At 38.2% G+C, this 25252-nt stretch overlaps 1 protein-coding gene across 1 annotated transcript in view; it reads left to right on the top strand.

Annotated features, from left to right (window-relative positions):
• The first annotated feature begins 976 nt into the window (after positions 1–976).
• The window catches only part of LOC106161728 (FRAS1-related extracellular matrix protein 2), a 68741-nt gene continuing 44465 nt past the window's right edge, over positions 977–25252 (top strand). Inside the window, exon 1 of the mRNA XM_087008931.1 lies at positions 977–6115. Within this exon, the coding sequence (XP_086865057.1) occupies positions 1120–6115 (4996 nt within the window). The 5' untranslated portion in view covers positions 977–1119. The remainder of the gene's footprint in view (positions 6116–25252) is intronic.

Raw genomic sequence — 25252 nt, 5'->3', positions numbered from 1 at the left:
CAAGTAGGCCTATTTACACGGGCGTAATCGTTTTATAATTTGTGTTAAACATGCAATTTATCGTGACTGAAATCCAAAGCAAAGCATACAGCCATTCTAAGTGCTGAAAATTGTTGAAGACCCTGAGTTTGAAAATCTGAAAAAAATGTGGATTTCGAAAAAAAAAAAAACTAATTAGGGCGTATTAAGCTCAGCATTATTCCTACGTGACGGTGACGGACTTACAATCCATTTCTCTTGGATTAAAATGGCTTTGTCTGAAATTGAAATAGAATAAGATTTAACGTCCTACTCACTGTTAGAGATTCCTTAGCAGGTACATAGGTAAATGCTGGCTTCCTTGGCTTCATATTATCAGCCAGGTCAATGAAGTTATGCCCCACGCAAAATGATTAAAAAACCGTTTCCTCATACTTCATTAATTGCATTATAAAGCACATTTACCCCGGAAGCAATCAGTTTAAAATCAAATTAACTAAATAAGATATCAATTTATTTCCTGCCAATAAAAATGATTTTTGTTAAGATAATAGTTTTAAAATATAAAAGCGCTTCTTTAAAAAATATAACGACGTAGTTAATATTTCCTTTCAAATTAATTTTATTCATTGTGGAAAAAATCAACAGCAATCAGCGCTGTCGAACAGTGATAAATTTGAAAACCTGTTCGGTTTCTTTTGTCCGACTGGCCGCAGAAAGGCCGTGTCAGAAGCAGAGGCGTGAAAAATAATAGGCACTGTGTCAATCGCTGAAAGCAGCCCCGTCTGTTTGCCTAGTAAGCCCCCGTTTAACAAATAGTTCCGAAAATTGAAAAGCAACTTGAATTAAAGGAATACTCCGTGAATTTACAGCCGTGGTTAATATCAGCATAATCTGAAATTTGCGTTACAAATGTATTTTTGAAGAAAGAACGATTTTGATGGAAGTTGTGCGTGGGGAATCCCCCGTCGGCAGAAATCAGGTCAGGATTCCTGCGCGATTTGTATAGTCTATGTTTGGGTCAGGGGTAAAGAGCGCCGAGAAGCATGCCTCACACACGCTTACTTTTAAGTGGCTCACCAGGATTAACTTGCACATTGCAGTAAACCGTGGAGGTAGCAACATCTCTGGCTGCTAACTATGGACCCACTGGAAAGTAAGTCCCCGGGTAGGGGGAAGTTTTTATGGTTAGCCGTAGTTTTTGTTTTGGCGTGTATGTTTTGTATGGGCCATGGGCAGTTGACTTCTGCTGGGAGGATTTTACGAGTGAATCGTGGGATCCAAGTACCCTTTGGTCGCTCTGTGTATTTAGACCCAGAGAGGGACTTGAAAATAGACCAGCAGCCAGGGGATCGGTGCATTGTGTCGGTTTTGGAGACGGACGTACTAGCGCAGAGGCCAGGTATGCTCATGCCGCACGCTTTCCCGTGTAGATTTCGCCCCGGCGAAGTAGAGTATACGCACTTCGGTTCGCGTAACCCGCTGTTTGACAGGGTGCGCTTGCAGATCAGATACGATTCACAAACTGAAACTATTATCATACCATTTACAATTGAGGTTGAAGTGCTTTCCGTGCAACTGGAAATCGTCACTAGAAATATGCCTATAACTGTTGACCGTCTATTGGGGTACAGCACACCCATTAATAACAAGGCACTGCAGTTTACTTACGACCGCGGCTCTGAATCATGCAAAGTAAGCGTACTTAGCGCTGCTAGTGGTTTGCCTAGGTACGGGGAAATGGCCAACACATCAGCTGCAATGACTATGATTGACTGTGAAGCTTTCTTGGAGTCTGGTATAAGATATAAGCACACCTCTCCTTTGGACTCCCCCAACAGAGACTATATCCCCATGGTTGTAGAACTATTGTCCTCAGAGGGGACCGTGAAAAAACAAGAATATTTCCAAGTCATGGTCAGAATTAAGGAAGGCCTAGAAAACACCCCTCCTTCCCCAAGTTATGATGCCATATTGGTATTAGAAGTGGATCAGTTTGTTATGACTGCAATAACGCCAGACATTTTAGCCGCAATTGACCAGGAGACCCCTGCAGGTCAGCTGATTTTCAACATTACCAGGCCTTTAACTTTTGATGAGGGTGTTATTGTGAGTACTGATGATAGAAATCTGCCAGTGAAATCCTTTTATCAAAGCGATGTTCAGGACTTAAAGATTGCCTACAAGCCTCCAAGTATTGATTCAGCCGTTCGTCGCATCTTTCAAGTTGAGTTTCAAGTGGTTGATGCAGAGGGCTTAACATCAGACCCTTTCACTTTGATGATTATTGTAAAACCAATGAATACTTTGGCTCCAGTGGTCACAAGAAACACCGGTATACAGCTGTTTGAAGGACAATCTCGCCCTTTACTGAGTGCTCAGAATTTAGAAATTTCAGACGAAGATAATCTTGACGATGTACGTATTCAGGTGATTGATGGACTTCGACATGGGGAACTCCACATGAATGGCATCAAGCGAAAATTCTTCTCGCCTGCTGATCTAGATGCAGGTATGGTTGTGTATCAACATGATGGAAGCGATACTTACAGCGATAATATAATTTTTCGCATGACCGATGGCGAACATGAAGTGGAATTCTTGTTCCCTGTGACTGTTTACCCAGAAGATGACGAACCGCCAATAATTAATGTAAATACGGGTCTCCAGATACAAAAGAATGATGTGGTTAGTATTTCACCTTTTGTTCTCAGTGCCACAGACATTGACAGTGATGATGCCAGTATTAAATTCACTCTGTTGGAACCTCATTCCACAGAAGGAATGGTAATGATGAGACAGATAGAGCCACCATCAGATCCAGACAACTGGAGATTTGTCAATGGCCACTACGAACGTCCAGTCACCATGTGGACTCAGCAAGACATTGTGGAGGGAAAACTGTTCTATCATCATGTTGGGCCACATAATACAGAGGTGGTCATGGACAGACTTAAGTTTACTGTCCAGGATAATCATACTCCACCTAACGTGTCTCCCGTCCAAGATTTTGTGGTCAAGATAATGCCTGTAGATGACCAACCACCATATTTATGTCCTAGGACCCCCTTGCTTATGACCGTGAATGAATTTCAGCTGACACATTTTCGTAAAAAAGTTATGTGCTACACTGATCTGGATTCCATTGATAGAGAACTTCAGTATACAATTACAGCACCGCCATATGACACTGATACTAACAATCCTTTGCCAGCAGGAAGCATTGTTTTGTTTGAGTATCCTGAGATAATAATAAGTGAATTTACCCAAGCACAGGTGAATCATCGTAAAGTTGGTTATCAACCTCCAAGTACTGAGCTGGGAATCACGCCGAGACTCATCCAATTTGAATTTGATGTGAAAGATACAGCTGGAAATGTCCTGCCACAACAGAGATTCACCATAAAGCTCCAGCCCGTTGATAACAAGCCTCCTGTTATTACAAATCCCGGATTCTCGGTGTTTGAAAACAACTACTTACAGATCACTCCACAAAATTTAGATGCTGTAGACCCAGATACGGATGGCAATATGATAAATTTCACTGTCGTAGAGATTCCTGTACATGGTCAGCTGACTTACCTGGGCAACCCAATGGCTGAGGGTGAGGTTTTCAAAAGGGGGGACATTTCTTCTGGACGGATTGCCTACCTCAACCAAGGGCAGGTAGGAGAAATGGACAGCGACAAATTCAAATTGGATGTCACAGATGGCATCCACCATATCCCAGTGGTTGTCAAGGTGGCAGTGCGAGGTGTTGACGATGAGATGCCATCTTTAGCTTTGACTGATGAGGCCAGCTCTGGAAATCTGGGGTTCCGCATTGAGGTGAAAGAGGGGCAGTCAGCACCCATCACTTCAAATATGATCAAAGCTACTGACACTGATACTGACGACTTGATGCTGACTTTCTTGGTTGAAAGTGCTCCACGTAAGGGGGTGATCTTACTAGGAAACCAGGTTACTGACAAGTTCACACAGCGAGACATCATCAATAATAATGTTGCCTATATGCACACCAGTGGAGAAATCGGCCCTGAAGAAACCAAAGATCACTTCACTCTCACATTGTCTGATATGTCTGATGATTTACTCATTGGTGGAAATCGGATTCAAGGGATCAAAGTTAATGTGACCATACTTCCCGTGGACAACAATACCCCTGTGGTGGTGGTAGGGGGTCCACTTGTCGTGCCAGAAGGGAACAAGAGTGCCATCACATTGTCTCATATCAGTGCATCTGATGTAGATAGCGAGGTAGATGACATTCAGTGCACCATTATTGTCCAACCAACACAAGGTTACTTGGAAAATAGTGCACCAGGTGATGGCTCGGAAAAGTCACGGGCAGGTATGCCAATCAGTACCTTTACAATGAAAGATATCCGTTTAATGAATATCAACTACGTTCAAAGTATTCATCAGGGTGTGGAGTCAACGGAAGACCGTTTCACGTTTAGATGTTCAGATGGTGTCAACTTCTCTCCAAACTTCTTCCTTGATGTTGTCATCATACCAGATAACGATGAAGTACCAGAGCTCTACATGAGAGAATTTGTGGTTCTTGAAGGAAATTCCCTTGTTATTGACACACCTATTCTTAATGCCATCGACAAAGATATTCCAGAACAGGAACTTATATTTCATATCCTAGAGGCTCCTGGCCATGGCAAGATCCTCCAGCAAAGGCCAACAGGATCAGTACAAGTGGACAGGTTTTCTGTCTCAGACATTTCTGATGGCTCCACCATTGTGTATGAACATGATGACTCTGAAACCACTGAGGACAAGTTCAAAGTTATGTTGACAGATGGAAAGCATGAAGTTGAAAAAGAAATCTTGATCATGGTTATCCCAGTTGATGATGAAACTCCAAGGCTGACTATCAATAATGGATTGGAGGTTGATATTGGTGAAACCAAAGTAATCAACGACCAGGTGCTCAAAGCAGAGGACTTGGATTCCGACGATTTGAACATCCAGTTCATTGTACGCAAGCAGCCTATCCATGGCTACTTGCAGAGAGTTGTTAATGGTGTCAGCTCAAATATTACCCGAGGGATGAACTTCTCTCAGTGGGAGATTGATGATGGAAGTAGGATCCAGTATGTTCACACAGGAGCCGAAGGTGTCCGAGACCTGATCAAGTTTGATGTCACTGATGGCTTCAATCCCCTAATTGATCGATATTTCTATGTTTCGGTGGAAGGCATAGACATGACATACCCAGAAGTCATCAACAAAGGCGTAGAATTACCTGAGGGTGGGTCTGTCATTCTGACAACTGACCTTTTGAGTACATATGACTTAAATAGCCCTGATGAAAACCTCCAGTTTACTATCACACGGGCTCCTAGTAGGGGCCATCTTGAAAGCACAGACCAACCAGGGGTCCCGATTACAACTTTTACCCAGCTACAGCTTGCAGGAAACAAAATTCGCTATGTGCACATGAGTGAGGATGAAATGAAAATGGATAGTTTTGAATTTGAGGTGACAGATGGTTATAACCCAGTTGTTCGTACTTTCCGGGTCTCTCTAAGTGATATTGACAATAAGAAGCCTGTCCTGATGCTTGAACCACTACGAGTGAAAGAAGGAGGCACAAAACTTATCACACCCTTTGAACTGAAGGCAGTGGATCGTGACACTGATGACACAAAAATACGATTCACTGTGACTCAGATCCCAATTCATGGTACCATTAGGTACAACAATACTCGCTCTGTGACCACATTTACCATGGAGGACTTGAATGAAAACTTAATCACATATGCCCACGATGGCACCGAAACTCTTGAAGACAGTTTTGCATTGGTTGTCACAGATGGCACTCATACAGACTTTTTCGTCTTTCCTGACACGACCACCACCACCCGAAGACCACAAGAAGTTTTGGTGGAAATTATTCCTGTTGACAATGGCGTCCCCCAGATTGCAGTCAATCGAGGTGGCGCGTCACTAGACCAACTTGGAGATGGAAGGCTTGGTTTCAGGTTCACTAACAAGGTCTTGAAGGCAGAAGATCGTGACAGTACAGGGGATGTCCTGAAGTATAAGATCATCACCCCTCCAGAACATGGCTACATTATCAATAGGGCATATGGGAACAAAAGTGTTGGGAACTGGTCACAAGGTAAGTTATTTTGTATTTATTTATTTATTTTCTGATGGCATGTGCTCACAAGATTTGTTGAAAATGGACATTTCTGCCTCAACAGAATAATGGGAAAATGGGTGTTTATATGCTTAACAATAATCAATGCTGAAAGGTGATTTTTCAGATGTAGGAAGTTTGATCTAAAATGTTTTACTTGGCTTAACTTCAACATGGCTCCATTTAATTTAAATCAATATGATTTGTTTAAGTTGTGGTGTTGTTTTAAGATATATTTAGACATTACAAGAATTATTTTGTGATGAAGCTTACTGATGATACAAAGTGCATATTTTCTTTAAACTAAAAGATAAACGTGTCTTGGAAAACTGGGATGAGATATTTTCCCTCAAAGATCATCCTTTCAGAGTTGCCCAGTCTTGCATCAACATATACGTTGAACCATTTACTAGTAGTACAGTCTTTGATATTTGAAGAAAATTCTGTTTATATGTGGGTTGTTTTGATGTATTAGATGTAACATACACATACAACAAGACAGTTTCTGATTTTACATGACACTAGTGCTGTTCAGACAGGACTGTTTAGACAGGACTATTTTAGACTGAATATTTCCATAACACACGCACATATAGACAGACCCCAACAAAATCTGGTATTGCTTACAGCTTTGTGAATATAAACCATATGCTAAACACATTTTTACTTGAACAAAGAAACTGGAATTTGTTTCTTTTGATTTTTGCCAAGTTCACCAATGATTTAGTTCAAAATTTTGATATGGCTGAAATAATCCATCAATTTTGCTTTAAGAAATTTTATCTGTGAATGAGCTGAGCCTGTGATGATGCAAGTGAGAATGATTTCCGTTTAAAAAAAAAGCCAAGTCTCAACCCAGTCATTCTTGTTGTAGAATCAAGTCATGGTTGTTTTCAAATGTCAAATCAGCTTGTCATCTCTGGTATCAATAGCTGTGTGTGTTTTAGCAACAGCAGACTCTTGGTGTTAGCCAGTAAAAAAATGTGATAGCATACACAGACATGCAAATGGCAATGAGAGTATACGGAGTCAGGTTCGAAGCTAACGGGAACCTTTCCTTTCTTTGTAAATCAAAACCTGCGTCTTGATCATTCTGGCTGATTGCACAATCCGTATATAATTCTTGGCAGAAAAGTAATCATTTGTCATGTCTGCCATTCTGAAGTAATAATCCCCCTTTTTTTTAGCCTTGTTTGTAAACCTCCTTTTTTCCAATTAGACCCTTTTATAATAAAACACAAGCTTCCCAATGATACTTTATGCTCAGCATCACTTCCTTGCCTCCCATATAACTGGCTGATGTAATTGACTTAGACGACAAAATATAAGGTGTAGATTTACGGGAGGTAGCTTTTTTATGATACATCGGCTAATGTTCTACCACACTGAATGCATTTTAGCGAGAATCCCTGCAGAGTTAGCTCATTCCAGCTGGTACGATGGGTTTATGGGAACACTCCCTTTGAGTAGAATATAGAAAAGGTGGTGATTTTACTAGTACATTGAAATCAAGAGGAGTGTGCATTACGTAGGAAGATGAAATTCATTGTGAAGGGTCCCTAACTGGGTTTGTGAATTGCATGTTTAATAAGGAAAAGACCTATTTTGCTACAGCAAGTAAAACTGGATCCCATAGATTGTTTATTAATTCAAACAAGTCGAAAGTCGAAATGTGTGTGAAGAATGTGTTAAGGGAAATAACAACAAATATGGAACTTTTTTTAGCAGTCTAAAACTCTTTTGGCCAATGTTTGTTTTCAGAGAGTTTGCGAATTCAGAAGGCCATTGCTTTATTAACTTTCAGAGATATAAATTAAACGTTATTACTAGTAATCATTAAATGAAGAAAATGACATTAGAGGAGCTATGCTCAGAATTTTAATCCACATATGCACTTACACAGAGTATGGAATGTCTTTTCCTATTTATATACCTTCCTTTTATGTGGTTTGTTTACAAATATGCAAAACCCCCGGATGTCCTGAAAAGACTGCTATATTATTATGTAACAGGTAAATATTATTGTATTGAACTTCACACACCCTTGGGGACATTAATAGAGCTTCTATGTCATAAATGCCCCATTTGACTACTGAATCCCTCCCACAACATAATTATTATTCAATTTAGCATAGGGATAATTAAATAACTTTGGATAAACATTAACCACTTAGCACATGATTGGTACTGATTGAATAATAATACCCCTCCCAGCATTTACATCAATTTGAAAGCTTTCTTTCTTTCATTAAAGCAATTATATAAATTATACAATGACCTTCCTAAGGCAAATATATCTGATGGCTTTGTTTGAAATTAATTTGATTTGGTATGAAGTAGTAAAGGTATTGATATATGAAACAATAACAAAACGTGAATAAGTGAGTGGGTGGGTGAAGGGATATTTTGATTTGAATTGTACCATAATGTTTTCTTGCTTGGTCCAATTGATACATTAATTTAATCCGAATGTTCCAACATGGGGGTCCACTTTGCCAAATTTAATAAGTAGCAGAGTATGCTTCCCACTGAGGAGATGACAGGCCATCAGATCAGCACAGGTGTGAGGTGCTTGATGAGGTGATTTATTAGGAGACTGATAGAGTGAGAAATTGTTGGAATAAAAAACAACAGTGTAAACAAGTTCAAAGACATCAGTGTGATATGCATGATGGGTAGTAGTAATAGAGGTCGTGGTGACTGGTCTGGCACAGAACATGTCATGTCGTGACCTCTTCAGACGGGACAGGGTTTTTTTTTTTTTTTTTTTACTTTTTTAAATTCCTTTTTATTCTGATTGGCTTTAAAATAAAAAAGGGGTTATGATCGAGTTGGTTTTATATGAACAAAGACAAAACAACCCTTGAAATGTACAGTAGATTACATTTTTTGGATAATTTTTGAAATAATCTGGAGTCATGCTACTATTTTCTTTATCAGATGAACAGATTTTCCACCTGATTCTGTTGAGTAATAAGCTAGAAATGAATATAAAAAAAATGATATTATAATAAAAACTGATATCTCAGAAAGACATTTCTGTCAGTGCAGCAAGTAGCTGCCTGGGTGTTTGACCTTCTGTTGACCACGACTAGCAGCAGCTGATGGATTTTCCTCACCTGTGGCATGTTTCATTGTTCCACAATGTTTTTCCCCTTGAAATTGGTCTTAACTGTTAGTCCAAAAATTTAGCTGACATAAATGCAGGATGAATTCACAGTAGGCCAAATAAGGATATAGTAACTGTAGGCTTAACACATTAGCCACATACTTCTTGTTATGAAACAGGTTCAATAATTAATTTTATTAGACTACTACTGATTTATTACTTGGTCTATTTTTTTTTTTTTTTTTTTTTTTTTTTTACGTGCGAAATCAAAATACTCAGAGAAAAGTGCTATTTTTACTTCTTGGACATGACACAAAATGAAAAAAGAGTGTTACAGCAAACGAGTATCATGTGTGTTTTTGTGTTTGTGCATTTTTGTGTTTCAGTTCTGAATTCAAAGTGGTATTAAAAAGCACTTATATTTTGGAAAAAAGTTTGATGTATTCTGTATTATGTCTGGACAAAAAGCAGAGAAGATTTATGGATTCTTTTGATGGTTAAATCAAAGTAAGGGAATATATCTAAAGCCAAAATGGCTAGAAAACGACAAGTCAACTGTGGGACTGTAACACTTGATTTGCTTACATATAGCCTTTAAGTGATGCTATTACAGATATAACTTGACAGCTTTGTAAGTAAGCAGTTTATCTTCCTTAAACTCTTGAATTGTTCAGTACAGGGCAGTAGTTAATATACAGTTATCTGTATGGGGTGTTTGGCTGTGTTAGACATCATGTCCATGTTTCGAAGGTAAATCTGTAAATTATGACTGTCTGTTAATTTGGCCAGTCTTGATTTCTTACCTTGATTGATGATTAATTATCTCCAATTTGCCCCAGAACTAATGACATAATAATTGAATCCTTACCTCAAGACGGCAATTACCATATTACCAACCTGGCAATTAAGTCCTTTGGATGTGTATCAGCAATGCTGTTAGATCAGCCAAGAGGATGGTTGATCTTAAGTTAAAAGGTTATCCATGTTCTTTTTTTTCAAACATCAGCAGTTAAGTTTCATAAACTACTAGCTATCATTTATGAAAAAAATATGCTTTGGGGGAATTCATCAGGAATTAGGCACCTACAACCTAGGCAATACATGGCCTCCAGACTTTTCACACCTACATGCTTAAAAATGTAAACAGACTCATATTTCGGCTCAATTCAACATTAACATGATCGAATTAACATAGTATTATATTGTTATCATACCTTATACAAATATTATATCTGCTGTGCTATATATGGACATAATCTGGGGGGTTTGAATAGATGTACCTACAGAAGTTGAATTACCACCTGATATTTCTTGTATCTCTATCCTAGGTCAACAATGTCAGCCTGCTTATGACATCATAATTGCAAATTTTACATGGGTTAAAATGTGCATACACACATGCACGCACAAACACACACACACACACACACACACAGAGTTTAAAACTGTATCGGTTTATGAAAATAAATGGCAAAAAAATAATTAAAGAGAAGGCGTTTGTTCATAAAGTCAGTCTATTGACAAATGAAAAAATAGTTAAAATGGAACGAAAATCTTATAAAGAAAATATTGAAAATGCATTTAAATTATTTTTAGTGGCAGACTGCCTGACAATAATTCATGTATTTAACCTTTACCTAAACATTTCTTGCTGATCATCACATAACATTTGATGCAGATCATTTCACTCCACCTCAATTCTGAACTCTTTGGGTGAGAGACAGTTCTGGTTAAAAATAGTGCTTTAAGAGGTTTTCCAAGATGATGCCTGGGCTGGAGTCTTCTGTAAAGACAGATTTGACTGAGGCCTGAAGGGTGAATGCAAGGCCCTATCATGGCGTATTTGCTACATAGGTTAGACTGAAGTTATGCAGAAAACTGATGTTATATTTGGTGAAAAATAATCTGCTTGTATTTGAAAATGTACAATTTTCTTCTCAGATCATTGCCTCACAGAGGATTAAAGAATTGTATTTATTGAAGATGCAGTTTTATTACTGTCAGTGTCACAATTGATTGTCTCTGTTATTTATAGGTTACATTTCAGATAAGAAATACCTGTTGGAAGCAACCAGTTTACCAGTTCATAGACTAAGATATGCTACCCTCTTCGCCCCTGGAAAAAAGTATTTCTGCTCAGTTCGTTTTAACAGAAACAGTTCATTTTTTGTTACCTGTCCAGTGCATGTTGATTGATTGGGGGTTTACAGGGTGTGTTTGTTATTTTGCTGCAGTCTGTGTCAGAAGTGTTACCCTTCTTCCATCTTTATGTTTCCTGACTGGGGTATATTGATTTAATGTGCTGCAATAACATGTTGTAACAATCTTCAGCGTGTCTGGCTCAGGGTTATTGGCTTTACTCCTTGGGGCGCATTCAGAACGATTTGATCCACGGACTAATAGATCCGCGGATCAAATATGGCGCAACCCACTTGAACCCTTGCTGAGATTTAATTGCTCTAGGACGGTGCATGTGGGAGGCGGGAATGCATTGTCTTTTGCACGCCATATTTGATTTGCAGAATACTTAGTTCGCGTATCAGCTTTGTTGTGAATGCTCTCCTTGATGTAATGTGTCTGGAAGAAAAAAAAGTACATGCATGTAACTGTGACTTTGGTCATTACCTTCTGTGTGAAACTCACATAACATGAACAGAAATACTGTTTTTTTAAAGGTTCATTGTTAAATTCTGCAAGGAACAAGGGTGTTACTCGGAGAGGGAATGTTGTTTGTAGATTGTAATAACTGTGTACCTGAACTGTTTGAATTATGTTCACTTCTTAGCTAGGGTGGTAATTGTAACAGTAATGCAACAATATTGATAACACTTGAAGGAGGAAGTTCATATCCTTTATTTTTTCAGCTGAGATAAAGAGGGGCAACTTGGTTCTTTATGTACTTTTCAGTTTTTCCTTGCTTCCTTTCTGGTGCAAAGGTTGAGGATTTGCAGAAATCATGTAATGACAGTTTGGCATCTTGTCCTTAGATAGCTAATGTGTAAAGCAAGTGGGAAGACAAGTGTTCTGCTTTCTTGCAAGTCAGATCTATCTGTTGTAAGGCCAATAAGATCCATTGAAAACATTTTGTGCGTTTTTAGATTACTGGTATAGTGCACACCCTTGTTTGCAGACACCGTGGTACATGAAATCTTATATGTGAATTATTTGTTAACTTCTTCTTATTAGTTATCTGATTGTTTACATGACGCAGATTAAAATCACCAGTCACCTTCTATAAGGGCCAGTCAGTATGTGATCATTTTCAGATTTTTAGCTCGCAGTGAAAAGACAAATTTGACATATTGTGTCTTGTTTCAAGGAGTTAGAACCAAAACATATCTACATGTTATACATGTATGTTACCTAGAAGATAAACTGAATGTGGTAAACACAGGTGCTTGGATGTACCCACGCAAATCTTGCCACATTTAGGTGATGTAAGAGCATCACTACATTTCCCAATGGCTGCTATATTGAGGGAGATCATTCAGCCTGTATATTTTTGCAGGTGCCCCGTGTAGTAATCCATGTGCATACCAGAAACATTCTTTTGTAGTGCTCATTCAGCAGAAGACAGGCATGTGCAAACAAAGATATATTTTCTATTTGATCAACAAGCCGTACTCCAGAGGTGATTATTTTATAATGATGGAGGTATTTTAGTATAGAATGCATACTACAAGGGCAAGTGATTGCCAGCTACTTGGAGAATCTGGTGATTTAGTTACACTTGCATTGGGTTTTATTTGGATTGTGTCCCCCCAAATAGATAACATGCTGAACAACGTGATGAAATATTGAGCTGGCAGGCAGAGAGGTGGAGACACGATGGAGAGAGGGTGGATGGGAACAGAAGTGGACAAAAATTTCAGAAGAAATGCTGTTCAGCTGGGGGTTGGGGTTGGGGTGGGGGTACTGCAGAGCGCCTCAGATATAGTGCTTATTGTGTTATTAACATGAGAACAACACCTGAAAACAGCATGAAAAAGTCTCAACTGTCTTAGGTATGGGAAACCATCCATTTGCGTTTACAATATCTTGTTTGGGGAAAGCGGGTACTACACCTTGAAAAGTAACATATAACCATTTTTGCCAAGTACAAATGACCTGTAGAAATATAATTCCATTTTATCTAAAACGTCTGTCCGTGATCTCCTAGATGGCATAATAGCTGCATTTTTATGGTAGAAATGTCAAAATTAGCGGCTAGGTTTGCTCAGTCACTAGACATGCTATCAGCACAAATCTGAAGGCAAACTGTGGTAAAGTACTACAATATGGCATGTTTTCCAGATCTTATCTGAAGAAACGTGAAATAAAAATTCTTCATTGCCAACTGGGTGTAACAACTTTTGAACAAAATATATGATAATGGAAATATGTCACGATTATGTATTTAATTATTTATAAGATATGTGTGAAACCAAGTGTGATTCCTTGTAAGAGAAAAATATAATGTAAGAAGGCAATTAACCGTTAGTGTTGAGCACAGCTGAAACCAACATTTCAGCTTGTTGTCAGCTGATGCATGTTGTAATTAATGTTCTCTGGTAATGATTTACCCAGTGTAAACAAACCCCTCTGATCATGCACAATGGAAAATATAACTTCATGTAAAAATATCCATTTGCAATAGAATTTATACTGAGCTGTAAATGTGTATTGACATATACATGATTTGATAATTATCATTATTTTCAATGAGATGGCCATTTGTTATTTTTAATATGAGATAATTCACTGCACTCTTTAGACCTGCATCTCCCCAATTATTATTACATTTTTTTTGGGGGGGAGGGGGGGCAGCAGCAATTTATGACCACCATATTTTTAAGGCAGTACTGTAATCAATGACTTATATTTTATAGGGTCATCAGGTACACAGCAGGTGCAATATGGGTGAATGAGTGAATGGAAGGGGGCATGATATAAATCTTTCTTATTTCTTATGTTTTATAAAATCATCGGATATATCATCATATATCATCATCCATGTTATAACATACAATTTGATGCCACCTCCAGCACAGTTTAACTGAATCTGTTTTCAGACCAGTTTTTGGAAGCAGACAGTTTGATTGTAAATAAATGTCTGGGACAAGCTGGGAGACCAGTCTAATCCCTCAATTAGCCCGCCCACTCATTGTGGCGATTAGTTAACACAAGGATTGCATAGCAGTAGAGTGCAATCAAGCCGTCTTCTTTTTTATCAGTATCCATTGGCACATGTAGTGTGTGCAGTTTTTAAATTTTTTTTTTTCGACCTTGATATCAGTCCTGGTTGTGATAGCACAAAGAAAATTATACTCATGTAGGACCCATACTGCTCCTTTCTGTTTTTGGTTTAATGAGAGTGCATAAATATAAAATAGCCACCTCTCCCCCTTACATCAAATGGAAAGTAATTGGGTATTTGATCCACCATATTTCTGTCTCTGGTTTTTTCTCAAATCAAGGTGAGAGAGGTTGTCAGACACGGGATGTCAATAGCCCAGTTTCATGCTTTACTGACCAGTACAATAAGTGGTGTAGGGATTTCAGAAGGGTTATGTAGTCATTCAAGCACCTGCTGGTAGAGAAAAGTATAATGTCACGGATAAAAATTGTACAGATACTACTGTGCAGTCAGAAAGATTTCCCTTATCAATTTTCAATACCAGGTCTTCATTTGTTTACATACATCTCCCCCTTCCTGTTGAAGTAAGTGACAATAGTTAAGAGGGCATACAATCCGCAGACTAGAAATTGTAGACAAGATAGGACAAGTGGGTCCTTTCTACTGGCGTATGGACTTAATTTGGTCTGGCTGAGTTTAATAAACTTCACACCCGGAGTAATTAGATGGTGCGATAAGGCAGAGTGGTTGTGTCTGTCTGGTTAAGCACATGGTCAGTACACTTTACAAGCCAAACAGCTCACTTCATTCCTTCTGCTCAGGTTTCTCTCCAGATTGTTGTTTTAATGTCAAATAGATACATTTTGATGACTTCAAAGCGATGTGTATCTGAAGATGATACTGTTATAGGTGTGGATGAGCACATTGGGCACTCTATGTGGGTGGTTTAGACAAAAAGGAGAAAAAGAAAATATTAATAAAACAGGTAGCAAGTTGAATGTGCTGTCTGTTTATTAAGTTACATTTGAGTTTGTGAAATAAATACAGGATAAATATTAAAAATTTTAAAATAAGTAATCTGATTTTGATTGTAAGAATTCTTTACACAGGAAAATGAACTTAGCCTGTGCTAGATGTTTGAATTGGTGGTATGATTCAATAACTTGCAAAACAGTAGCTGCGTAGAAAATTGTATAAGTAAGTTGTCTGAGCAGGGCTGTCCAGTCATGCTGTCCATTCCATTTAGACTTTATTGTCCTCAAAAATTGACTGGTTAAGATATGACCTAGGGAAATTTCACTGTTTGGTGTATATGGAGTGCATACAGGGCATAAAATACTCGTTGGTGACCAAAGTGCAACTTAACATTTATTTGAAATAGACATTAAAATGTGCACGTGCCCACACGCACACACACATCCTTTCCTTCAGTGAATCATTTATAAAAAGAAAAAATAATTAAACTTTCCTTCCTTTTACAGCTGCGTAGAGAGAGTGATGTCAGTTTATCCATACAGTTCCTGTTATTGGATCATTTGGAAACAGAATGTTAATTATTTCACCACATTGTGCCTTTTTCAGCCAGCTTTACCCATGAACTGAAAGGATTGTGTGGGCATTGATACAGCAATGAGGCTCTGCCTCTCAGGCCCCATTCAGAATAGGGGACTTACTAGTCTGAGGGTCAAATATGGCGACCCACTACAAAGCTTGCTGCCTAATTAGCTAATAGACACTGAATAGATATCTGGTGGGGAAGTCAAGTGGGTCGGCCAGATTTGACCCTCAAACTAGTTAGTCCCCTATTCTGAATGGGGCCTCAGACAACCAATAGTTATTTTCATCAAAAGCAGGTTACTTTTCATTGTTGATCCAAAGACCACATTTGGCCAGTATACATATCAGGCTTTGTCCCCATTAGATTGATATTAATTGATTAATGTTGACCCCAGGGGCCAGGAGGAAGTATCAACCACTATAAAACCCTGGCATTTGGGTCCCTATTAAGCTGTGGGAACTGGATTATTTATTGAATGACGATACCCTGGAGCAGTGTTTTCTATGATTGTTAGCAATGGTCAGTCTGTAAGTTGTAAACAAGTACAAAAAGTTTCCTCAGGCGTGCATTTAATGAGAAAGTTTTTGCACCATTATGACTGGTTAAAGACCAGTTAAGTGTGCTATGTCATCTGATAATGTTCCTGTAAGCAGTGAAGAAGGCACCATCATTAGGGACCATTCCCAGACCCTGTCGTACTAACTGTGGATCGATCTATCTCCAAGGCAATCAACTTAAATGTCTGTCACGCCTACTAAAGCTGCTAGGAGGTAATTAATTATCATTTAGCAGTTTCAGTAGGCGTGCCAGACATCTAAGCTGCTTGAGCTAAAAGCAATTTAGCGAAAAAGCCCTTGAAGATGGATTGATCCTGTTAGATCGATCTAGGTATGGAAACCCAGTCTTATACTTGAATATAAGCGTGGGTAATGTAGTCCAATATTATCAGGATGTCAGTCTTTCCATTCATTCTTTATATAATTTTTTGTTCAAGTCTGTACAAACTTTAAGTTGTTTTTTTTTTCATTTGAAGTTTTTTCTTTGAATTTAAGTGTTAGACTGCAAACATTGATCAAAGGAAACAGGAATATGATATTCAAAGAACAGACTTTAAGAGGCAAGAAAAAAAAGAAGAAAAAAACAAGAACCAAGATTACAGACATCTCTTGAGGCTTGATGGTTAAATAGAAAATAACAGAAAGCTGCATTAATTAACTTCATGCTACTCTTTTTCTTTTTTTTAAGATTGTTTGGAACCATTTTTTTTTTTTGTCCATACTTTCATCGATAACTGCCTGATCATCTGCAATTTTCGAGGAGTACAGTTTTTATTTCTAGATACTTCTGTTCATTTGTGAGTAGACCAAGGAGTCCTTATTGTCCCTCTCTCTCCCCCTTACCCCTGCCCCCCTCCCCCGCCATGCTGACTGGGTCTTTGCTAAAGTGAAGTGAATTCCTTGAATTTTCCCTTTGAGCAAATGTAAAGATATATATTTCATATGGACAAAAATACCATTACATAAAAAGGTGTAAGGTGGCTTTGAATTATAAGAAAAAATATGAAAAAGATGAGTTATAACAGAAATTCTCTTGCTGTTTCTTTGGAACTGAAGGTTTTCTTACCTATCCCATTATCAATTTCTACTTGTATCTAGTTCTTGTAGCACAAAGGTTACCAGAGGCTGGGGCATACTTGTAAAGATGTTCACATTCATGGTAGCCAAAGTAAAAGTGAAATGTCAGACAGGTCACTTGTTTTTAATCCCCAATTATACCATCGGCTGTGGTGAGACCTCGAGTGCTGTAGGTGCTCGCACTCGAGAATGGCGCAAATGGTGCAGAGAGAGCGAAAAAAAAGTTCACAACACTTGTTGCAAATAATTTTTACTAATGAAAATCATATGAAAATAAAAAAAAATCTTCAGCATAAAAAGACTTTGTATTATATATCAGTCTTTGTAAGTTGACAAAAATGTTTAGGCTACACATAATAATATAACACCATGCAGTGGATCGCATGAGAAACTGTTGTGCGTGTATTTTGATGAGCACATCAAAGAAACCTTTTTTTGTTGAACCCAGGGTATAGTATGATTCATCCTACCAAGCAGCACAATATGTGGAGAGAGCTAAATTATTGTGGTTCTGTAACAAAATCAACATCGCAGGTGTAGGTAAAGTTGAGTTCTGCATACTAACCAACATACTATACATCTCAATGCACTGATACTTTTGTGAAATTTAATGGAAAATACACAGGGCCACCTGATTTTTTTTTTTTTTGGTTGTTGTGGTGTTTGTTGTCCTAAGGTAATATAAGTGTAAGTTGGAGGAAGACCTTATGAACTCCTGAGGACTCCTGACTAAAAGTTTTTGACAGGTTGGAGAGTTTGGGATGTTATTACCAGTCTGGGTAATAGCTAGCCTTCCTAAACTTCAACAGAGCTATTTCCATTTTCGACCTCCCCTCCCCCCCCCCCCCCAAATCACCCCCCCCCTCCCTTCCTCCAGGCAGGTAAAATCTTAAAAATGCTGAATCACTTGCTTATCCAAACCACCAAAGGAAATAAACTAATTTATACACCTATTAAGAATGACCATTCTTTAATTTAATTAATCCTGTGGAGGTAAAATGTGTAAAAGAGTCAAGATGCCATTATTCAGTTACATATTGACTGACCACTATTGTGCAAGGAGTGTAAATTTTTGCAGTATCCTAATGTGTTTGGAGAGTAAACTGGAAGCTGGATGTTAAATATTTTGTTAGAACGTAGTCAAATGGCATTTGTAGCCACAGTTATGTTATGATTGGATGAATGAAGCTTTGCCTTATCAAATAAGCAGCTTGCTGCATTAGAAATAATGGATTTTTAGGATTCTTTGCTCAAAATTTGACGTGGCGTGGTCAACGCCTTATTTGTTGGTGGTTGGTTGAAAATAGTTCTGTCTGTTCTGTGCCTCATTATCAGTCTCTTGCTGGCGAAGTTGCAATTTTTTTGCTCAATGAAGACAGAAATCATGTTGAGCTTGAACAAGGTCCTGTTAACATTATGCATGAAGAGACTGATATTCAGGCATGGTTTGAACTATGTATTCTTACCTAGAGCTGAAATAGCCTAATGTCACCAAGGGACCCATTTCCAAAGGGAGCTTCTTAGGAATTCCCATTGCACTTTTAAAATAAGTTTTAGTTCCTATACAGCTAGAATTAATAGATTTAATCTTCCTTAATATCTAAAGTGACAAAACTTGTGACAAATTGAAAAAAAAAAACTTGCTGTGTGGCTTCCAGTCTCTCTAACACTGACAGATTTGAATGCACATGTCAAATAAGCTCCCCCATGCCCCCCCCTTCCCCAGCGCCCCTTCCTTCACAATCATCAATTAGATGAAGGTCACCAGTAGCAGTATGAATGAGGACATTGAAAAATATACTGCATTTTTAATTTCATGTTCCTAATTAATGTACCTCTTCTGCATCCCCCCTTCCCCCCCCCCCCCCCAAGAGCATTACATGAAGGTCAATAGTAGTAGTATTAGTATACATGGGGACATCTGTAAAATATACTGCTTTTATGTTATGTGTGGTTCATGCTCCTGTTATAGTGTTTTAATTAATCGAGCTATATACGGGAACCCAGTCTAACTTTGAATCTTGCTGCCACTGTTGTTAAAAAGATGAGTAAAAGTGAAGTGAAATTTGGGAGGGAAGGAGACACGTGCAGTTAGATGTGTAGTAATTTGAGTTTCCTAGCCACTGTTAGTGTACTGTTTGATAAGTAAGGACACATCAGGGGAGTTGGCTGCAGAGATTGGATGGATAAAGTCACTCTGCATAATGCTGCAGAATCAGTGAAATGGAGTACCAGTGTGAAAATAAAGTTGACGGTGACAGAAAACTGGTTCGGGTTCTGGTTGCCGTCTTTGGATGATTGTATTTTGTGTGTGGAAAAGAATTGAAAGCTGAATTGAATTGCAGTTGAATGTACTGTAGATGAACATTTAGCATCAGTGATTACATCAGGGTTAACCTTGAGCTCCAAGTTGTTTGTGTTCCTCTTTAATTTTTATATCTACCTTTATCAAAGATGCCAGTCCCAGAGATTCGTACAAAGTCTATGCATTTTTCATTATCTTTTTTTCTTGTTTCACTTGTTTCTGTGGTAAGTAAACAAAACGATGAACTAGAAAGCCACTGAGAGCATGTCTGCTAAGAAAAACTGTTGTAAAAAACTAGGATGAAATTTGTTAAAATGAGTGAAAAACAAGCAAAAAGTGATTAAAAGACAAACATGCACATCTGAACTTCCAGTATGCAGGTGCCTGAAAAGATTCAAAGTTAGACTGGGTTCCCATACCTAGATTGATCTAACAGGATCGATCCATCTCCAAGGGGTTTCTCACTAAATTGCTTTCAGCTTAAGTGGCTTAGATGTCTGGCACAACTATTGAAGCTGCTAAACGATAATTAATTACCACCTAGCAGCTCTAGTAGGCGTGACAGATATCTGAACTGTTTATGTTGATTGCAATTTAGCAAGAACCCCCTTGGGGATAGATTGATCCACAGTAAATACGATAGGGTCTAGGAATGGTCCCTTAGTCACATGTTGTGGGGGAGGGGGGGGGAGGATGGCAGTGGGCTGAAAAAAAAAACAAAAAACGAAGATTTCACTTACTGCCTGTGGTGAACGAGACGGCCTGCAGATAGTTGGGCAGAATAGAAAAAAAATTAAAAGGCGTCCATCAGTCTTCCTTTTCATCTTTGATATCTCATCATCTATACCTTGGAAGGGGATGAGGTTGATAATGGCATCACCATCAGTTCCAAGTCTGGTGTCCGTATATCTCCTGCCTCTTTGAGCTCATTGACATTCAACTTGATTAAACACAGACAGAATGATTACATGAACTGAAAAAGGTGTTTCCACAAGGTGAGGCCAGATGAAGGTAAATGAGACTTGATTTAAGTGCAAAAAACCATCAGTTGCATGCGGTATTGACTTTTAGAAAAGCAAACAAGTTTGCAAAGATTCTGAAGTAAGCATGTAAACATCTGATGATGTGCTCGTTCTTATATTATGGCATTTACTTAAGTGTGATTGAGGTGAACTGAGGCAAATAGTTTGATTTAAAATACGTCTGGCTTATAGAGAACACTTTTACTGTAACCTTTCCTTGGTTCAAGTTGCAAGAGGCAGTTCAGCAGAGTTTTCCTAATTAAAAGAGAATCAGATATTATTTATAGTTTTTTTATTGACTGCCTCCTATGCCTTTGTACAAATGAGATGATTTTTAAATTGCATTTATCCTTTATAAATGCTGTAAGTTTGCACCGTATGTGAAGAAAACATGAAGAGTGTGCATCCATCTCACAGCAGCAAGTTGTCCCTTAGGTTGCAAAAAGAAAAAAAAAAAAGATGCAAAAGTTTTGAAAATTAAATATCTTGTCACCTTAAGATTTTTCAGTTTATAATAACATGCAAAATCTTAAAGCTGATTACCTTGGCCAAAAGTCACAGGGCTCCATTATTTAAAGGTACCTAGTGAGATGAAAAAATCCACATGGTATTTTGTGCCCAACTAGTCTGAAAACCCCAACCTGGATTGTTGTTCACCAAGTTTAAATAAAAGCTCATTAGATAAATATTTTTTTCTGAAGCGATCAAACTGTAGGGATTTTATTTTAATGTTTGTAAAAAGGGCAATGTTCGAAATAGATATCTTGCATGTTCTAAAGAACCTACAAGTCATAAAAATGGGCCTTGGATATTCACAATGATGGTTGTACCTTGGTATCATTATAAAGCTGTATTTGTCAGCTCGACTGATCATCAGCAGGTAGTTGAAAAAAATAAGGCTGCATTCACAACTACAGTTGACCCGTAAACTAACAGATCCACATATCAAATATGGCCAACCCACTTGAAAGCTTGCGATGTGATCCCCTGAGGAATCTATCCAGAGTATATAAAGGGATTATGCAACAAGCTTTCAAGTGGGTCGGCCATATTTGATCTAAGGATCTATTGGTCTGTGGATCAACTTTGGTTGTGTTGCAGCCTTACTGTGAATGAGTGCATTCAGAAAAGATGATTTGCAGCTAGACTAACTGATCCGCCAACTAAATATGGCCAACCACACTTAAAAGCAAGCCACCCTAATCCCCTAATGGTCACCCTGCTTCCAGATGGGCCATTAAATGGATTAAATCTTCACTTCAAGTTTTAATTGCTAGGCCCCTGCACGACAGTGCATGTGGAGGCAAGGAGACCATCAGGAGATCACTGGCTTGGCTTTTAAGTGGATCGGCCATATTTAGTCTGCGGGTCTATTAGTCCGCGGATCAACATGTTCTGAATGTGCTCGATGAGGCCTAAGAAAGCAGACAGGTGCCCTGACATGACCTCACACTGGCTGGTTTAAGTGCTGGAACAGACAGTCAGGCTCTTGTCTTCTAATAGAGGGTCTAGATAGTGTCATCTTACTGCTACCTTGTTCACGCTGGAATGTCAGAAATCCCTTTTCAGATAACTGGATTCAGGAATCCCAAAATCTGATCTGCAAAGCATTCACACTTGCTACGTTACAATCCCAGGCTGCCTTACAGGTGAGCCAGAAGGGGGAAGAGCTGGGCAGGGGGTGGTGCTTTTTTTAACAGCACTTTGATGATTGAATTGTTGTTTGGTAGCTATGAGAAAAGATGGAATGTTTTCTGATTCTGTTGAGGAAAAATGTGATTCACTAGCTGTCTATAAGGTAATGAAGCAGGATTATTTTTTATCCATTTGCTTTGCTTTTTGGGGGAACAGGGAGCCAGCAAAAACTTTTCATATCATTTGTGCTTGAAGAGGTAGAGATAAAAAAAGAGAGAGAGAGAGAGAGAGAAGCATGGGCAGATGGAGACTATAAAAGCAAATTATCTTTCCACATTTTCATAATCCCTGAACATCCAAGAAAATTCCTGTTCTTTCATGCCTCAGAAACATGAAGATGTCAGCCAATCAATGGCAAGGTCCTTCAAACTGGGCAAAAGTAAAACAGTTCCAAACTAAAACAAATCCCACTGAAGTCATTCAAGTAAAGGAAACTAAATCTGTGTCAGTAAATTGAAATTTCCAAGTCTATTCCTCTGACAACAATGCCACTTTTATTTGTGGATTTAAGGGGCAAAAGGGACGAGTACCCTTCCCCCCTCCTCAGTTCATAAAAAAATAAATAAATAAAAGGGAATTTTACATGCAATCACACCAAGCAAAGCAAGGCAAAAAAAAAAATGTTTTCCACCAAAATAGTTTTATGGATACACATGATGCTTAGTAATAAATAATTGGATAAATAGGTATATATAACTAAAAGCTCACTGTGTTCATGACATGTCTACTTCAGTGCGAAAATCCCTAAAGATTTATCTACTTGTGTATTTTAAGGAAGTCATTGTTGCCAAAGTTTCTGTTGAGGAACATTTTTATAGTAAAGTACACTTTCACAGGCTGTAATGAATATAACCCTCCCTTCTTGAAGGATACTGAGCTTTTATTGTGAAAAAAGGGAAATTTGATATTCAAGCCTCCTCCCTCATAAAAAAAACGCTCTTTAAATGTAAGATTTGTTTTTTTGACAAAAAAGTTTCCCCGCTGACATTGTCTATTATGTCTCATTGGTGTAGCACAGTGGGAACAACGAGTTGGCATGGGATTATGGTGGGTCGAAAACTGAGGGTGAATAGGGACATAACCTGAAGGGTATCTCACGAGAGATAATTGAAGTCTGTAGCGGGAGGCTTTTTATAACAGCGTTGACAACAACACACATGTTATCAGAGTTGGCACAAAACAGGGGGAGGGGAGAACAAGCATCAGGTTACAAGGTTTTGCAAGGAATGTTATCAAGAAAGATTTTAGGATTAATGGTATTTTTTAGGTATAACATAGTTATGTCTGTTTAAACAACTTATATTCATTTGTTTAAAAAATCAAGATGTAATGTCATATTTGGAGACCCACAGTGCTAGGAGATAGTTGTTAATCACCTCCCTCCCTCCCTAACCCAAATAGCCTCTTATGAAATTAGAATTGGTGTGATACATATATCTGAAAAACTCATTTGGATACATCAGACATTTTTGGAAAAGCATTGAAAATGAAATCAATTTTGTTTTTGTTGACTTTTTTGCACCAGGATTCTGTCCCAATCCTTGAAAAACTATGGATAAAATGGTTGACAGCAACAAGTGATTAGTTTGCAAAAGTTTTGTGTTTGAGCTGCATAAGCATTGTCAATGAATGAGAGAATGAAAAGTAATTTTAATATTGAAACACTGGCTATTATCCTTAACACGTTACTAAAAGTTGGATTACCTTTGTTGGTGCCAAATGAATGAGTCTGAGCAGCTGCCTTTTTGAAACTGTAGACAACAATTATTATAATAATTAATGGATTTGAAGATTGGTAAATCAACTATATATTAGAAAGTCATTTCTCATGGCATCATTTTGGTCCAAATTTTTGGTTAAGGTATTATAACTACAATAACTGGTGGCGTGCGTATATATGAAATCTGATATGTCTCCCTCCGCCCCCCCAGGTGTTATTAAGTTTATTTAGTACACTTGTACCTTTGTAAAGCTGAAGTTTGAGTAAAAAAAAATGGATATACGTGAAAAAAATATTTCAGTAATATGCAATGCTATTGAGAATCGGGCATTGGTGAGTATTAAGTCCTGGGTTTTACAATGACTGGGACACATCCATCCAGCTTGACCTGGTGTGCTGCAAGTGGTGGCTTTTTTTCAATTCTGATGTCAGGGAAAAGAAAGGAAACTGCTGCCTCCCAAACTTAAGGATTGTTCTCAGTGAATCTTTGTACACATTTGGCAGGTGCTCCAGACTTCCTACGGAGACCAATACTGAATTTAAACAGTATTAAAACACAAAGAAGGTATCAGTCACTGACCATGAGAAACCACACTTGAAACTGATACTGATTTAACACCATGGGCTTTCCATTTTCCCCCCATTCTTTTCTCAAAGTTTGGGTTTGTGTTTGTGTGGGGCACTTTCAGAGCTGTGTTTTCACATCCAAGGACACATATGAATGACAATAGGTAAAAGACAGTAAAAAAAGCTTTAGATAAAAATGGTAAACAGATATTATAATTGGACAATTTATATGCTTATGGAGAATAATTCAACAACAAGACAGGGTAAAAGCAGTATAAAGTAGTGGTATAAAGGATGCTGTAGAGAAAGATATAAAGTGAAATTATATTTGATGGTAACAGGCATCTATATAGCAAAAAATAAAGAAAGGAGGAAAGAAGATAGTTTCCT

The sequence above is a fragment of the Lingula anatina genome, chromosome 3 (assembly GCF_051362555.1).
Source record: "Lingula anatina isolate TDL-2025a chromosome 3, LinAna3.0, whole genome shotgun sequence".
In the NCBI taxonomy this organism is placed as follows: Eukaryota; Metazoa; Brachiopoda; class Lingulata; order Lingulida; family Lingulidae; genus Lingula; species Lingula anatina.
Note: the sequence above shows the minus strand (reverse complement) of the source record. Positions and strands in the feature narration are given on the sequence as shown.